This window comes from Peromyscus eremicus, chromosome 17, assembly GCF_949786415.1.
Source record: "Peromyscus eremicus chromosome 17, PerEre_H2_v1, whole genome shotgun sequence".
Taxonomy (NCBI): domain Eukaryota; kingdom Metazoa; phylum Chordata; class Mammalia; order Rodentia; family Cricetidae; genus Peromyscus; species Peromyscus eremicus.
In genome coordinates, this window is record NC_081433.1 from 8384611 (window position 1) to 8402597 (window position 17987).

At 52.9% G+C, this 17987-nt stretch overlaps 1 protein-coding gene across 1 annotated transcript in view; it reads right to left on the minus strand.

The window, feature by feature from the left end:
* Window positions 1-513: 513 nt before the first annotated feature.
* Window positions 514-17987, minus strand: part of Gas6 (growth arrest specific 6) — a 31405-nt gene continuing 13931 nt past the window's right edge. Inside the window, exons 5-15 of the mRNA XM_059244284.1 lie at window positions 14614-14736; window positions 13767-13889; window positions 12504-12626; window positions 11541-11662; window positions 10198-10316; window positions 9801-9990; window positions 6728-6892; window positions 5218-5386; window positions 3230-3402; window positions 1723-1951; window positions 514-1054 (exon numbers count right to left, since the gene is read on the minus strand). Coding sequence (XP_059100267.1) covers window positions 900-1054; window positions 1723-1951; window positions 3230-3402; window positions 5218-5386; window positions 6728-6892; window positions 9801-9990; window positions 10198-10316; window positions 11541-11662; window positions 12504-12626; window positions 13767-13889; window positions 14614-14736 — 1691 coding nt within the window. The 3' untranslated portion in view covers window positions 514-899. The remainder of the gene's footprint in view (window positions 1055-1722; window positions 1952-3229; window positions 3403-5217; window positions 5387-6727; window positions 6893-9800; window positions 9991-10197; window positions 10317-11540; window positions 11663-12503; window positions 12627-13766; window positions 13890-14613; window positions 14737-17987) is intronic.

Here is a 17987-nt window from a genome sequence, read left to right on the forward strand (position 1 = left end):
TCAGTGGCTCCCAATTTCTTCCCTTATTAACAAATGGCAGCCTGGAGCCACTGAGCAAGCTTCTGCTTCTTGTGCCTCCTGCTGCCCAGGGATGGTGCAGCTCCCTCAGCTCTGCTCTGCTCGTAGCTTTGAAACAGAAAATCAGACCTTTTCTTTTAAATGGAACAGAGGCAGCCAAGAGAGGCAAATGGCTAGTTCGGAAGAGATCAGAGAATATGTACAGATTGATATACGACATAGTGGGTGCCAGGGGCAGTTTTAAGAAGGGTTCTATGTGTGGGGCTGATGGCAGAGCCGTGTAGGACTGTCTGCACTTGCAGAATTAACTGAGGCACTGCGGCTTGCTGGTGAACCCTGGCTCCAGCCCTTGCCATCATTCTTGTGAAGAGAGACTCCTGGGGTAGGCCACAGCAGCTGTGGGCCTGTGTCATGGTGCGCTCACAGCCCTTTCACCCTGAAGGCAGCTCGGTTCTGAGACTCCTCCAGGACAGAGAGACAGAGACCAACCCAGGGTTAAAAAGGTTTCTGTAAATATTTTATTTCCCATATTTCAGAATCAGAAAGAAGCATGTGGTAATAAAAATAACAGAATTATTTTCTTCAAATCCACTCAGCTGCAAACTGCTGGCCCTCCAGCCCCACCCTCGCCAGCCAGCTCCCACCAGGCCAAGGGGCTCTCTGAGCAGCTGCTGACCTGAAACCAGTCCCATTATGTACAGATATGTTACAAGGCAAAGAAATCTCTCAAGAAAAACCAGCCACGAGGGCAGTAGCCCACCCACTCCAGTGTTGGAGGACTTGCTCAAGAGGAGCCAGTGCTGTGTGTCCATACCTCTGCTCCCCTTTGTCTGCAGGAAGGTGCAAAGGCCTCTTGTGCATGGGTACTAGAGCAGCTTGATCTAGAGTGTGGCATGTTCCACAGGCGGGCAGGAGTGTGAGGTGATGTCACTGTGCTTGTAGGAGGCCTCATCCAGGTCCAGGGTCTTCTGGTTTACCTCCAGGGTCATGCATCCCCGGTAGAATGCTGTGACAGGTGCAGAAGTGACTGGAACATCTGAGCGGTAGGAGACCAAACATTGAGCAGAGCTACATCCAGGGAGTACCACTTACTGCCCTCAATGTTGTGTAGGGCCAGCCCTGCCTGCGTTCTCTCTGCAGGGCATTTCCTCTTCAGGGTACCATCCCATGGGGATACAGATCTGTACAGGTACAATGCATCTTTACCCCTCGACCTCCCAGGCATGTGTACGATCTCTCTGCCTTATGAGTTCCCATGCTTCAGGGACTATGGGCCCTTATCTCCTTTGAAGCCTTATTGGTTAAAAAAAAAAAAGTCTGTTTGCTAAAAGTAAAGACCTGTCCTAGCAAAAGGCCTTGGGCCTCTCTACAGCTCCTACCCGTGTTCCACCGCTGGGCCTGTGTAGGTTGGCTGCCCCTGGCAGACCCCTGGCAGTCATAGTCAGGTACCTGACTCTTGTATCACTGCTAATCCTCCCGGGCTCCTAGACAACACTTCCCAATGGGTGACCCAGAGCAATGCCTGCCCAGAGAAAGGACTGTACTACTAAGAGGCCCCCAACCCCAGCACAGAAGCCAGGCTGCATTTATATTTCCCATAACTAGAACCCCATCTCCGTCATTATCACTGCCCATGGGTAAAGCAAGTCAGCCATACTGGTTGAGGTGATGCCCGCCATGGGCATTAGGCCAGCGTGCTCCTACCTGGCAGGCCTCCAACAAAGGTGAGTACAGTGCCTTGCAGATGTTTCCCTAGTGTGTCCAGTCTCTCCTGTAGCTGGGCAGCACTCACTTCACTCTGGCCCTTGGTACCGTCCACTTCCAGGGTGGCCTCATCGTCCCGAAGGGAGACAGTGACTACGTGTTCCTGGCTGTCGCACACTTTGATTTCCATCAATGCCAGGGCAACGTCCTCCACTGCCAGGACCACCAGCTGCAGGGCACACCAGTACAGTGTTCAGGGGATACGGAAGCATAGGAGCTACGTGGGGTCAGTGCACCCCCACTCTGTCCTCCTAGTCTCTGGGCACCTCACCACTAGCCCCTTAGGGTGGATGGTAACCTTGCAACCCTGGTACTTTCCTATCCTGGGGTTCGGTTTCTTTGCAATGTAAAGCAGGGAGCAGCTGAGAGGTGATAGAGGGGGATGCCTTAGTGGATAAGAGTACTTCCTTGGATTTTCTCCCCAGCATCCATATAGCTCACAACCATCTCTAACTCTAGTTCTAGGAGATCTGCGGCTCTCTCCTGGTCTCCACGGGTACATAGTATGCATACCCGTAAAACCTTTTAAAGTCCCTGGGAAACTGTGGGACTTGGGTCATCCACCCTGAGCTGACTTCTCAAAAGGGTGTGAAAGGACACATCTGTAGCTGTGGTTCCAGCATGGGGAAGAGCACACACACTGCCTGGCCTCTCCGGGGTGAAGAGTCAGTGCTGGCAGTAGTTCATCATACATGCTAGGGCTGGTCCCCTTGGTGGTATGTAGCATAGCTATGATGCTAATTATGACTAATTAGTATAAGGAGCCAGCATGGCTCTATGGCCTGGGCAGGTGGGGGATAGAAACCCTCCTGCCTGACCCACATTTCTCTTTGGGACATGAGAGAGGAAGACAGACTTCCTTTCAATAGCCTCATGTTCTATAACAGACCAGCAGAGTCTTCAATGAGGGAGGGCTCTGTCTGAAGGACAGCTGACTCCAGGGCCTCACCCACCATGAGCATCTGATAAGTTATCAGAGTTGACGGTGAGGTTAGTGGGTCTGACTCTGGAAGAAACTGGAACTGTCCTTGTTCCAGTGCCACTCCGAGTCATGAGAATCGCTGCTCTAGTGTGGGACACCCTGCACCATGGCCCAGCAGGAGCTCAGATGAAGGATTCAGAGCCTGGCTGTACCACCCGCCCCTTGGCCAGCAGTAGTGTGGCTTCCCAGTCCTGCCTGTGTGATGGTACTGCAGCCTTGGCCCCAAAGCCGGAGAGCGCCACCGAGCTCTGTGTACTCAGACCTGGGGAGAGATCTGGGTCTGGGAAGGAGTCTCCAGGGCAGGGAAAGGTTCAACAAGGCAATAGCCCAGAGAGTGGGCAGAGCCCCGGGCCTTCTCCTTGAAGGGGAAGGGTGGGGGTCAAACGGGGGTTGTTCGGAGCTCTGGGTAGCCTAGTCAAAGCCAGCCCCATACTCTAGCTGCTTCTGTGCGCCATTCAATTCTACCTGTTTCTTGAGCTTCTTTGTAGAGTGGTAGTCGACCAGGGCCACAGAGAGGGGGACGACGTGGTTGTCACCCACCAGTGCTAGCAGCACCCCCGTGTCAGTGGCAGGGCGAATCCGGGCCACAATTTCTACTTCCCAGGTGGTCTCCGTGCCGACATCCAGTGATGTCCGGGCTGCAATGAAAGCGGCACATTACAAGGCCATACAAGGGCCAGAGAGGCGACGGTGAGTAGCAACTCTCACTGGAGTGCCCCAAGGGACAGCTCTGCACACCCCGGGAGGGGCCCTCCTGGTGAAAAGGCCAGGGGGGAGGAAGTATGCACCGAGGCCGGACCTCCAAGACCTGCCAGTGTCTCAACAGCCAGCATGCAGGAAGAGAATGAGACGACCTCCACCCCTGAGTGTAGACCATCGACACTTGGGCACAGGGTATGGCTGCTCCCCTCTTCCAAGTGCCCTCCAGGTAACAAAGACTGATCCGGGGAGCCACAAGGCCAGCGCCAACGGCCATTTACTGCCCGGCTTTCACATTTCCCCCTGCAGAGTTCACGAAGCACCTGCTGTAGCTCTGGGCAACGTGCTACTTCCCTTCTGTCAGCCTTCTGCCAGCTCCGGGAGACGCCGAAGCATGCATGGGGGCAGGAACTTACGAGGCCGTGCCCATGAACAGATGTGAGATGCATCGCTCCAGCAAGCCCTATGTGTGTCTGTGCTCTGGATGGCGTGGCGTGGCATTCCAGAGCCTTATGTCATGAGCTCATTTCCACACACTACACATGGGGCCTGTGTCTAAGATGCAGCTAGGTGACACTTTGTGTCATCTGCATCTAAGGTTATGCACTGAAGCGGACAGGTGGATTCCATTTCTTCCAGGGCAAACAGCTTGTACTCCCCACCATGGGGGAGTCCTTCACTGACTGGGAGGCCAGAAGAAACCCTCCGTCTTGATATTTAAGTCTCTCCCTCATGAAGAACGCCATGGACTATAGAGCGCTGCTGTGGGTGAATCAAGGTTGGCACACACTTGGTCAGCCTCCCTGCTCTCTATGGTGTGTGGGAGGCTCTGGAGCTGGCCTGTTCTCCCCTCCCCACCATTGATCAAATCAAGTCCTCTGCCCTCTCCTAGATGACATCTATGGGGTGAATTCTCAATAGTTCATTGAGTGTATGAATATAAATGGCAAAAGATAATAAAAACACTTTGCGGTGACTGAAGAGGTCAGTGTAACCGCACCTTAGCTGGCAGGTGCTCAGCCAAGACCCCAGACCTTGACGGTGTGCTAAGGTGTCTCTCAGATGTCCTTACTTTTCCTCAGAACTTGAGGTTGAAGGGCCCCAAAATGACCCCCAAAGAAATTATGGGTTCTGCTTTAAAGGAGCCCAAGACCTGAGTGTCCACCCTTCTGCCCCTGGGTCATCCCCAGGGGACAGGTGGCTCTCGGTTCCAGCACTGGTCTGTCCACGCATCAAAGAGATGCAGATCTCATGCATCCTCCCTCCCCGATCCTGTTTTTGAGAAGCACAGCAGAACACACTTTGGCCGGGCCCCATCCTGCTGCAGGGCCCCTTCCAAGGGTGACACAGACTGGCCTTCCTGACTTCATGTTCCTTCCACCTCTCCATCGCCTCTGATTGCTAAGCCTCATGAAGTCACTGGCCAGTGAAGGCCGGGCACGCTTCTGAGAATTGTCACGTGCGTTCGGACATGTCCAATATTAACCTTCCAGGTAGCCCCCTCCGTACACAGGCCTGCCCATTCTACCACTTTCTGGCCATTGGACCATGTCTCCATCACTTCCTCCTCCATGGCTAACTCTATGTGACGTCCAGTGAGTTGTCCTGGGAGCTGAGCCCTGCCCCAGCTTGTGGGGAGCCAGCTCGTCACTGAGGCAGGAACCATTTAGATGGATGGATGCCCCCCCTTTAGCATAGCGCTGCCTGGAAGTCCTGCCACACGGTCCTACCCCAGTAGGGCGACACCCACTTACTGTAGTTGAGGCTGTAGAAGGCGGATGCACCCCCAGGGAAGAAGGAGCCCCTCTCGGTCACAGAGAAGCACTGCATCTTGGTGTTTGCCTTTACCGTTTCCTGGATGGCGCTGTCTTCCCCATTCAGCCAGTTCCAGCTCCTCATGCACCCGTCCAGGCGAGGGTTAATCTGGAAAGACACATAACTCCTGGTGGCTTCCTGAGCCAGGAAACCATAACGGCAGGCAGACCCAAGCAGGAGAGGTCACCACGAGTCTGGCGCCATTGAACCTGCTGGCGGGGCCCTCTGGCTTGTGTGTGTGTAAATCTGTAGTGTAAAAACAATATAGGGAGATTTTTTTTTTTCCTTCACAAAAGAGCTCTTCACTTTTCAAAACATTTCAGGACACCTATATCCATGAAGGATGAGAGCACATGCGTCAGTGAGGCAGCCACCTGCTCCGTCTGCTGGGTCTCCTCATTGTGGGTGAATGGACAGGTACCTGACCCCTGACTGCAGAGGTCAGGGCGTTTTACTGTGTTGTACTTTCCTCTGCCTCGAGCCTACAAAACAAAGCTAGAAAAACCAGGCTAGGGATGCCAGTCCCAGCTTGCCCATACACTGTGTGCAGACTGTTATATAATCCAATCAGGTCACCCTCATGACCATACACTGTGTGCAAGGCTGTTATATAATCCAATCAGGTCACCTCATGACCACACACTCACTGTGTGCAAGGCTGTTATATAATCCAATCAGGTCACCTCATGACCACACACTCACTGTGTGCAAGGCTGTTATATAATCAAATAAGGTCACCTCATGACCACACACTCACTGTGTGCAAGGCTGTTATATAATCCAATCAGGTCACCTCATGACCACACACTCACTGTGTGCAAGGCTGTTACATAATCCAATCAGGTCACCCTCATGACCACACACTGTGTGCAAGCTGTTATATAATCCAATCAGGTCACCCTCATCTTATGTGCTGAAGATCTGCAATGGTGTGTTGGATGTTATCATCCCCTTGGGACTCTCCTGAATTGTGGTGACTGGGTCAGTGACCTACCAAACAGGTTTTCCATCTGTAGTGGATGTTGCCATCCCCAAAACAAGGGTTCTGACCACTGGGCTAGAGACAGATGAGGTACAAAGGCCAGGTGTGGCATAGGACAGAACAAAATAGGACTTTGAAAAGTGATCCAAAGCCTCCCATTTAGAGCTTCCCCCACAGGAAATCTAGGTATGGCTAACGACCCAAAATGTTGAGACATGTCCAAAAAGTTTTTTCTTTTTGTTAAAAAAATGAGGTGTTTTATCTTTACTACAAAATAGACTTTTTTTGTCCTCAAGTCAGAGGAACACTTAAATGAGACTCATGAGCAGAAGTGGTTAGTTATTGTGTACAGTGACTGGCTGCCCGCTGGGGCCCCTCAGATTGTGAGATGGGCTCAGTAGAGGGCAAACCCCTCGAGGCACAGCCAAGCCTGCTGCATTCTCCTCCATGGTCAGGGTTGGACTTACGGGCTGGACGAGGTCATGCTCCTTAAAGGGAATGCCACCGACGGTGAGATTCAGGTGATACAGGCCTCTCTCCAGCTGGAAGAGCTCACCAGCCACGGCAATCTTCATCACGGCATCTTTGTTGACCTTGATTACAAGGTTGCGTTCCAGCTCCTCCACAGAGATCTGAAGGGAGGGCAAGTAGATGGTCATTTCCGAAAGGCCCCCATAGCGCATCACCTGGGTCAAGTGCACCGTACCTCAGGGTAGACATGGCATGTTACTTGTGTCTAATGGCCCAACCTACTAGACTATACCCATGTCACCTGGGCCAGAGACACCTGACCTCAGGTGAAACAACACCCAAGTTTATCTGGTCCAGGAAGAGTCTGACCTCACAAGACCACACCCATATCACCTGTGTCCAGGAGGCACTAACCTTGCTAGAGTCCATGCTCACTCTCACCTCTGTGGGTTCTCCCCACACCCTTCCTTGCTCAGAGTCCCTTCTGTGGCTCCCCTTGTAAGCTCACAGGTCAGGGTTCATGTGAAGAGGGCTAGCCTCTTCCACATTTGGGATTGAAATCAAAACAGACCACCACCCGGTGTATTCTAGAAGACAGTCACAGAAAGGTCCTACTGATGCTTATTCTGGTTTAAAAGAACTGGAGAGCCATGTGTGATGTGGCACGGGCCTCATGAGCAACTGCAGCCTGCCCGTCTATGTGCCTGCTCTAGGACAAGCACAGCACGTTGTCTTGGGTAAAGTGAGATGACATCTGTTCGCTCGTCCTCAGATGTCCTTCAGGCCTGAGACCCTGGGCACTGGACTGGCATGGAGTGCTGCCCTCAGTGGCTCGCGTGTCTGTGAGGAACTTCCAGGCTACAGAGTGGAATCCGAATCCAGCCAAACGCTGGCTCAGAGCCAAACTGAAGCCTAACATGAGCTCCATGTTTGAACTCTTCTCACATGTGACACAAACACAGTGTCATATAACAGCCCAGAGGAGCTCTGTAGAGCCGACAGCTGCACCCAGGTCCCAGGTCCTGTACCGCAGACTGTACTGTGAAGGGTGCCATGACCTTGGCTTCTGTATAGATTTGTTAACAAGCTAAAGTTCCACAGTTGAACAAGTTCAGTCTCTCAGTTCTGACCCCAGCAAGTATGATTACTGTGGGTGGGAGGGTTATCAGTGTGGGCTGGACATAGGCTTATATGCCCTATATCAGTGCTGTGGCCCTGGGCTGATCTCATCTGATATAGCAATGGGTCTTCTGCTCCCTAGGCTCTAGAGGACCAGGAGCAGAAAATGCAGCTCCTGGATGACCCTCAGCCAGTGTTATGCAGATGATGAGGTTCTGCCCAGCAGCAGTACCACAGCTGACTCTGAGATCCATGAAATGGATCTCTTATAGCAGAACTCAACTCTGGAAGACTTTCATCCCCGAAGTGGGTGACATACTTTCGGCTATGCCCAAGGTGACCACAGTGGCAGACGCTGTGCTGGGCGTACAAAAATGCATTTACTAAAGGTGTGATCTCCTCTGTGTGAGAAGGGACTGAGTGGGTGATGAACTCATTCACTACTGAAGCGTCGGGCGGTCTGACATCCAGGACTGAGCCCAGCCTGTCCGGGGGCCTGGCAGCCCAGCTGGCCAGCACAGCTGACTGTGGCTAGGTGCCCATAATGGTCCAAGGAAGATGGGAGAAGAAGTCATTGCTTCCTTCACATGCCTTCACTGACTTCTAGGTTTCTACAGAAGAAACCCCGATATTTCCTCAGTGCAGCCTAGGCCCGAACATCAGTTCGCTCTAGGTCTCGCATTGGTGTGTCTACTCATCTTCCTGCCTCTGCAGCCTAAAAAAGACCCCACAACCACCTCACCTCTGTGGCCCATGCAAACTCTTGCCTCTTCAACCTATATAATCTCTCTGGTACTCACAAGGGGCTCCAGGTCCTAATGCCTGCTTCCTTTGCTCATCCTCAGCCCTGAAGTATCCCATCAGCCGGTAAGCTGTCTCTATTGTGGTTCTCCCTATGCTGGTGCTGTAGTTGGAAGAACATACATGTTCCGAAATTTTCTAAACTCCTAACAGTTAATTTACTGTCTAAGGTGGAGCGAGGTTGAATGATCAAGCAAATTCCTCAGAAACGTTGCACATAGGAATGCCTTGAAGCTGTGCAGGAATGTACATTAGATATGGTATGGTCCCTGCCTTCCAGAACATCAGTATCCTTTTTAGCTGAGTTGGAGGCACACTTAGTGTCTTCCTGCATCTGTCAGAGGAGCAGAGTTATGAATGACTGGGCAGGGAACACTGAGGGGCAGAACTTGGCCTCCTGGGATGCTCTCTTACTGAGCCATGAGTTCAGGGTATGTGAGCCGCCACCTAGACAGTACCAAGTCATGGTCTCTGCTCCCAGCCTGGGTCCTGCCTGGGTCCTAGCCCAGGCTTGTCCCTGCGGCTGTGTAGAGGGCACCCTCTCCCCAGGCTTCTTCTTTCCTTGGACCCTCCCCTGTTCTGCTACAGACACTCTGACCCCTCAAAGCCAGGAAGGAGGGCAGACAGCAGTCGGTAGCTGGAGAGATGGCAGGGGTCCATGTCTGTCTGCAAAGCAGAACATGGATTTTTCATCTTGTTTTCACTGCAAAGGGAAAAACTATGTCTTTCTGTTTTTCTTCCAAACGTTAATTCCCAAGCCTGTTTTACTGCCTGGGGTATAGGAAGTGACTCCTGAGTAGGAGGTCACCGTATGTCACCCAAACTCCAGTGGGGGAAGCAGCCGGAGCCGAGGGCAGAAGACGCCCCTGTTGATCACATGAACAGAAGATCCCGGTCTCAGGTGCTCAGGTTTTTGGGTGTTCTGAGCTAGTTATCTATCTCCTCTGTTGGCCTTCAATGTTTGAGCATCCTCATGCAATTATTCTAGTACCTTCTGGGCCGATGCCCACATGGCTGCCACAGGAAGCCCTTTCTGAGTAAGCCACACTCAGCCAATGAAGCAGCAGCTCTGGTTAACTGGAGCAGGTGTCCTACCCACGGGCCACATCCAGCGCCAAATGCTAGGGGTAGCCTTAGCCTTCCACTCACCGTCTGCCACATGCCATGGTTGATAATGGGCCCGCTGCTGGTGATCCTCCCAACACCGTTGTACCGCAGCTGCAACTCAAGCCGCCCAGCCCGCAGCCCCAGGACGATCCATGTGCTATCTGAACGGCCGCCAGCGAAGAAGAGGACTCCTTCAGGATCAAAAGTTCGGAAGTCAAACTCAGCCAGCAGCCTGTAAACAGACCCGAGAAACGAAGTGGGGCAGAGGGCAGGTGGTACAGGGCCGCCTAGTCCCAGGGCCAAGACCCCTGGGTCACTTTCCAGGACGTGGGGAGCTGGTTCACTCAGAGATCTTGAGTGGCTTTGGGCTCCTGGAAACTAGGAGGCCTGGCTCAGCCTTCTCACCTGGGTTCTGCCGTCCTGTGTGTCTGGCTCTCACCTGGTGGGCTGAAGCCTCTTAAAGCGTAGTCTGATCACTGGGGTGCCGCTGAACATGCGGCCCAGGTACAAGGACTTCACGCTCTTGGCCATGGTGAAGGGCACACACGGTAAGATGTCCTGCCATGAGATAATCGGAAGGTGTTGGGGCAGGGGATGCCCTGTGGCTGCCTTTTAAACAACCTTGAGGTCCTGGTCACATTGTGGGAGATCCTCTGATCTTCCAGAATCCCAAGGCTAGCCCACCCCTGGAAATCCCAGAGTCCATATGACCCATCCCATGTTGGTGCCCCCAGGCAGAGGCCCAGGGTTCTGGAGTCTTCTATCACCTGCTTCTTTCTCACCTGTTCTTATTCGCTAGTGGTGTTTAAATTATGAAATTCTTCCAACTCACAGAGGAGCACAGAGACTCGTAAAAATTAGCACACTATTAACAAAATGAACAGAACCCAAAGGCCTTGAAGACTATGTATGGTTCAAGAAACTGATTTATGCTGTAGGCTTTCCCACTGACCAGAGAGAAGGTAGAATTAAATCAGGTTAAGCTGGCTTCCAGGGGGGATGAGAGACAGAAGGGTCCTGCACTGCCACACTGGCCAGCATGAGCCTAAGGCACACAAGTGCTGCTCCCCTAGCCCTTCAGGAGGACACCATCTCATGCAACGGGAGCCTCACAAAGGAACTAGATTGGGCTGACGAGATGGCTCAGAGGTTAAGAGCACCGACTGCTCTTCCAGAGGTCCTGAGTTCAATTCCCAGCACCCACATGGTGGCTTACAACCATCTGTAATGAGATCTGGTGCCCTCTTCTGTATACATAATAAATAAATAAAGATTTCTTTCTTTCTTTTTTTTTTTTTTTTTTAAAAAAAGGACCTAGATGACTTGAGCTTCAGACTCATAACTGGAAAATGCTTATCCTGCTTCCTAGACCTGTGTCTTGCAAAGTCATCATGGTATGTGGTCACTTGCTGCTGTTTTTCAGAAAATGCCATTAATACACAACTTCCCTAAAGTTTATTTAGCTTGTTACAGAGTCCTGAGTGAATGGTGTGTGTGTGTGTGTGTGTGTGTGTGTGTGTGTGTGTGTGTGTGCACGCGCGCGTGCACTGTACATCCTGGTGTGAACACATCACACCTTGGGTCTGCACCAGCAGGCTACGTGGCTGAGAGTGGAGAGTTGCTATGGAGATTTCATCAACACAACCAAACAGAGGTTTGGCTAGCTGTGTGGTCCTGAGAGCTAGTGGGAGTTTTCAGTCAACCAGTTAGTAGCAGAGGGTCCCACACAAAGCACAGCACAGGGCTCCGCCAGGCCATCCAGTGGACACTAGGGTCACCTACCTCGCAAGTATCCATGTCTGGGGACAGCTTTAGGCCCCCGCGCCCATCACAGTGGCAGGTATAGCTGCCTGGGGAGTTGACACAGGTTTGTTCGCAGCGTCCCTGCTGACACTCGTCCACATCTGCCGGCAAAGGGACTCGGGGTAGGCGTGGGGAAAGCTCCAAACACCGAGCAACCCCACTTACTCTTCCCAGAGACACGCTGTAGACATCATTGCTCAGCCTGCCGCCTCAGAGGCCTGTCTCTTAGGTCCCTGCTTCCCAGAGAGAAGTGTAGAGCTAAAGGTGTCTTAGGACTGTGCTCAGACTGACCGGCTGACTGGCCCAGGGATGGAGGGACCGAGCATGTCTGTGTGGGTTGTGGGAGAATGGTGCAGGGCAGGAGCCTCTGAACCCTTAGCTCTGTGCTCCCTTCCCTGGGGGGCTCAGTTCTTCTCCAGGGCTCCCCTAGCTATCTCTCAGAGTCTCTTGTATGTCTCTGCTCTCAGGACATGGTAAACCTCCACAGTGAGGGAATAAGTACACCATTCCCCATCTACTGAAGGCACAGACGGCTGGGAGGAAGCCAAAGTCTAGCAAGGGATTCAGGATCTTCACTGACTCTCCTGAAGGCAGGGGAAGGGTAAACACAGGTGTGTCCTCATTTGGGCACACACTGGAACACATACACATGTATGAGAACACCCTGTGTGAGCACACATGCATGTATGGACACAATGGTTTCAGGAAAAAGGGGTGAGAGAGAGGACTGACTTTAGGAGTCATCTTCAATGAAGGTACACAGAGACCCCCAGTAGGTCCTGACATTTTCCAACCTTCGTGTGTATACAATGACTTCCTGGAAGGTTGGACCAGTGGGTGCCAGCTGTAGAGCAATGCAGCCCACGTTCAGGCAGCAACCAACATGTGTCCTAGGCTAAGGGTCAAAGAAGGAAGTAACCTGGGTGGCTGCGGCATGGGTACCTTGGCACATCTTCTCCTGGGAGCTGTACATGTATCCCTTGTCACAGAGGCAGGAGTAGGACCCCGGCAGGTTCTTGCAGCGTGCATCCCCACAGGTGTCTGCGTCTGCGCACTCGTCTACATCTGCAAGCAAAGCCAGCCAGGCCAAGGCTGTACAGGTCGGTCTGGGACAGCTGCAGCGGCCACTGGGGATAGAGGGCGAGAACAGCCCCGACACAGGAGGGTGGAGAACGGGAGGAGGAAGGCACGGTGCCTTCGCCGTGGGTGTCAAGTGATGGGGGGCCCAGGGGCCACATGCTGCTCACCCCACACTGGGTACACTGTAGGCTTCATTGCTCAGGATCCACAAAGCAAGGCAGGTCTCCTCAACCTGCTACTAAAGGGTGGGGGCTGTGTCCCTTGGTCAAGGCCAGGGACAAGAGCCACAACGAGAGGGCCTCTGTTCCTGGAATAAGGACACAGGAGGGGAGGCCTATACATTCCCATATGCATTTCCCACACATTTCCCATAGGTACGAGGACACGGTGACTGACTGTTCCCATACAATCACACCTCCTAAGAATATTCTTTGCGACTGTCAGAGGTGAACTCTGAGGTAGATGAGAATAATTTTTCCCCAAAAATGGGTGAGGGAAATAGTCATTTGTCTCATCAGATTTGCGCTCAGATCCCGAGTTGACCCCACCCCCTGCAGCCATCTGGACCATCCACATAGGCTGTTGTGGCCCAGTCCTGTGAGCCCTGGTTCCTCAGGGACACTCTGGTCCATCTGCGTTGGAGCAGAGGTTGAACACCATCCCTCTATACCCTAAATCAGCTCAGGGGAAACAGCTGGAGCATGCACTTTGAGATGCTTGTTTGGGTATCCTCAGGTTCCCTGCTCCGGGCCGAGTGGAAATGGGACCACAGAGTAGGGAGGCCCCATCTGCTCCTGTGTTTGTCGGGGGCAGGGAAGGGGGAGTCTGCGCTGGGAGGGTCTGGAAGGTATGGCAGGTGCACGGAGGTACTGCGGCCTGCCACCTTGCCAAGTTCCCTGCAGTCAGCTGCAGAGATCTACGCCTTGTGACCACACAGGCTGTCCTGCAGGCTCTGTGGGCTGAAGGTACCTAGAAACACTAGTGTGGATGGGCAGTCCTTGCCCTTGCTCTCAGAGCTGGGGACTCGTGTCCAGGATGCTGGGCTGGACCATTTCCAAAGGATGCTCATTCCCTTCTCGGGACAGGGGGGGTAGGTGGGGCGCAGTTGCTCAGCCAGGGACTTACCTTGGCAGTTCCTGCCGTCTGGGGCAAGCGAGAAGCCACTATGGCAGGCACATTGGAAGCTTCCTGGCTTGTTGTGGCAGACCTGGCTGCAGCCCCCGTTCTTCTGGCCACACTCATTGACATCTGGACATGGAGAAAGAGTGAGGGGCTTCTACCTGGACACTCCCCTGCTGGCCTCAGGTAGGTAAGGTAGACAGCGTGAGGGCCAGAGAGATATGAACTGCTGTGGGTGGGGATAGCCACAGACTCAGTTCTTGAAGGTCTCTAGGTGCACAAGGGACGGGGTAAAGGACAAAAAGGACCCACCAATCAATCGGTGCTCAGCAGCCACAAGACCTACACACAGCCTTGTCTGGCACCCTGAACAGAACTATCCAGATGACCTGTGGACGCAGCCTGGCCGCCCGGAGTGAAGGGCTGGGCAGGGTCTGCTATCTCGTTTGTAGCTTTACCTGATGCCTCACCCTCACCTGAGTAAACCAAGGTGGGGCCCCTTAGCTGGGGTGCTAAGACCCATGTGGCATTTCCTTCTTTTCAATCCTGGTTCTAAAACAGCTCTCTGGCTGCCTCAACTCTCCAGGAGCCTGCAGCTTCAGTGAGCCTCGGGGCTGCTGCATGCCACCCTGGACGGGCAAAGGGTTCCCGAGAGGGATGCTGAGGTTGTCCATCAGGGCCTTGTCCCAGGACAGACTAGAAGTATGGCTGAGCTCCCAGTCATGGGTCGTGGGTGAGGAGCAGGTGGAGCAGGGTGTGAGCAGAGAGTGTGGGACAGGGAGGGGGTGGGGCAGAGAGGGGGTGGGACAGAGAGGGGGTGGGACAGGGAGGGGGTGGGGCTGTGGACTCTCACCTTTGTTACAGAGGCGGCCTTCCCAGCCAGCTTTGCATAGGCAGAAGAAGTTGCCCATGAGGTCTTGGCAGAGCTGAGAACCCTTCCTATCACAAGGGTTTGGGGTGCACTGGTCAGGCAAGTCTGAGTTGGAGGATACAAAAAAGTCACATAAGATTTCTCTGGAAGTCCTACCTCACATAGTTGGGGGTGGTCAGAGCCACTGGTGAGGCCTCAGGGGAGCTCCTAAGGGTTCCAGTGTAGGCTAAGCTGTGATGGAGGTCCCCACCTTGGACAGGAACAAATGTGAGGAACTTTTAAGGCCCTGGGACCAGTTCCAGCAATACTACCCAGGTCTAACTGGGAGGAGGTGACTGTCACTGGGCCAGGCAAAGAGGGACTGCTGGCCTAGGTCTCCCAGGGAATGGGTCTTCTAGATCCCCTAGAAGGACACAGAACACGGGACACAAAATTGGTGGAGCCTACTGCATAGGCAGGTAGGCTCTTTTTAGACACCAGCACCACCAACATACATGCATGTGCGCACGCACGTGTGTGTACACACACACACACACACACACACACACACACACACACACACACACGTACGATCTCAGCACTAAGGTGTCAAGTTAGGTGTGCAGTGACCAGCTGAACAAGACACGGGGTGTCTGAACCACATAGCTTCAGCCTCTGGCTTATAGTCTGCAATTAAAAGATCTTCCAATGTCACTGACCTCCACGGAGTACCTTAGGGACGCAGCTGAGACCTCCAGACACAGCCTTGACTATGCCTTGGGTGGGGGTGGGAAAACTCAGCATGTGCTTCAACCCCAAGGTTAGGGAAGTCACAGAAAGAACCATTATTATATCCCGTTCTCAAAGAGTCCTTTCAGAGGTTGAACAGATGTGGGCATGACCCAGGACCCAAAGCATAGGAGCCTTGGGCCCTTCATTCTGCCCCATCTAAAGGATCTATAGTCTGCCTGGATGGGGTAGGGGGTGGGGTGTCTCCTACCTACTAACAGCTAGATAGTTTTAGAGCAGTGGTTCTCAACCTTCCTAATGCTGTGACCCTTTAATACAGTTCCTCATGCTGTGGTGACCCCCAACCATAAAATTATTACTGTTGCTACTTTGAAACTGTAATTTTGCTACTGTTACAAATTGTAATGTAAATGTTTCCTGATGGTCTTAGGTGACCCCTGTGAAAGGGTCATTCGATCCCTAAAGGGGTTGCGACCCACACGTTGAGAACAGCTCTTCTAGAGGTTTTAGAGACACACAGGGTGCCACTTCCCGGCCCTGATCAGTCTCTGCCAGGTTGGACAGCATGCTGACTGGTGTCCTACTTGGACTGGCATCCTATTGCTCAGGGTATTTTACCACCTCTGTTAAACATCTGGATGGTCCCCTGCTTCCTGCCTTCAACTCTGCCCTGTGCAGGGTCTGACGGAAGACAGACTCCAGACTGTCACTGTTAGAAGATAAAGATGGGGCTGACTTCAGACAGCACACCCAGAGCTCTGACTGGATGAGGGTGACCAACCCCATTTCCCTCCTGTCCTCGAGTGTGGTCACTGTCATCTGGCCACTTGAATCCCACATCTGCACCAGAAGGCGGAGGTCAGCTGTGATCCAGCACACCGAGAGCATAGCCACACTCGTATCCCTCAACACCAGCCAGCCCATGCCTCACACTGGCAGGTGATCTGCACTCCACCTGGCATCCAAAAGGGACGTTCTGGGTTAGGTGGGCCCTCTGTAGCACATGAACAGCCGAGACCCAAGAGCTGAGGACCCGGAGGAAGGCTGAGCTGTCTCTCTTTGAGGAAGCAGTGATGAGATACGCATTCATTCATTCTCTCCTCTCTCTCTGCTTTCAGTTGGTAACAGCCATTTTGAGTCTCATGACAATCCCTATCTCTGGCTTTGGTTCCTGGGCACCCCTATTCTACTGGCTGAAGCCAGCATTTGCTCCTCTTTGATTTACAGGAACAGTTTCAGGCCAAGCCAGAAGAGCATCGGGAGTACCGGCCAATGTCTCCTAGAGGCCATCCTGGCAGGATGTCAAAGTCCTCCCGGTTACTCACACCAGTGCTTGCTCCATTCTTGGGGGCCCTTCCCACAGGCCTCTGGTTCCCACACCTGAACTCTAGACAAAGAGGGTTCTTGCTGCCCGGCAGGGACGGGGTCAGGGGTGGGGGGAGCTGGCAGAAGATGAAGCAGGAGCCAACCTCTGGATTTCCCAGATGCATTCCTTTGCTCATCCAGGATTTTCAGGTCAGCCCCATGGCTGGCAGCTTCTACTTGGACCGGGCCAGGCTGGGCTGGGCGCCGAGCCCACAGCGGGCCTGGGAAGCAAGTCTAGGCTTCTCAGGGGAGCTCCACGATCCCCTCTGTTTGCCTTTTCCCCCCTCTGTGGTCTTTCCACGTTTACATCCAAAGTCTGCTGGGTTTATACACATGACAGCCAACAACGTGCCTGTGAGTCTTCAAGTGTTTTTGAGATTCTTGCAGAGTGGTTTCTGGCAGATCATTATAAAATGCCATTTTCTCCTAAAGCATGTAGGGGCTGGGTAAAGTCAGAGTGGCCTGTAAATGAGGGGTGAGGATGGGAGGTCCTCGTCATTCCACAACTTCTTTGGCCTCACGGGAGCCCACCTGAAGCCAGGACACAGTGTCCAGTATGCTTAAAGTGTCCGGCTGGAGGGTTAACTTTATTTCTAAAGTATACACTAGCAAATTTGGCACAGGGACTGGTTAACTTGGCCAAGAATGCCACATCCACCCCTTGCAAAAATCTGTCCTTAGGCTGAGAGATGGTGCAGAGCCAACTTCCAATGGGGTAATGTTATTTTTTAAGAGTCCCAACACAGAGCCAACACCACAACCCTTGTCCCTCTGTCCCTAGAGGAATACCACCCACTACATGTCATTTCTTTTCCTGTTGGAAATTTACCAAGTCCAATGTTTGACCCTTGGCAGGTGCCTGGAGATCTCTGCAGCGAGACCAGCACATTCCCAAAAGGTGAAAGAATGGACAGTTTTGTAGGCACTGTGGGGCCTAGGGAGCGATTCCCCAGGCAGGTTGCTGTCCTTTTTTTAATTTTTTTTTTTTTTTGACAAGTTTCTCTGTGTGTGGCCGTGGCTGTCCTGGAACTCACTCTGTAGACCACGGTGGGCTTGAACTCACAAAGATCTGCTGTTATTAACAGTCTATCCTGGTTTGCTTGTGTGGCTGTAGGTGAAGTGTGAGCTGGCTCTCCAGGTGGCAAGTCAGGACCTGGGCAGTCATCCTGTCCAATCTAGACCCTTTGTTCTGGGCCCAGGAGCCCTGACCCCTGGAAAATCCTGATGATCTGACTCATCAACCAGGGCCTGATCTAGTGCGT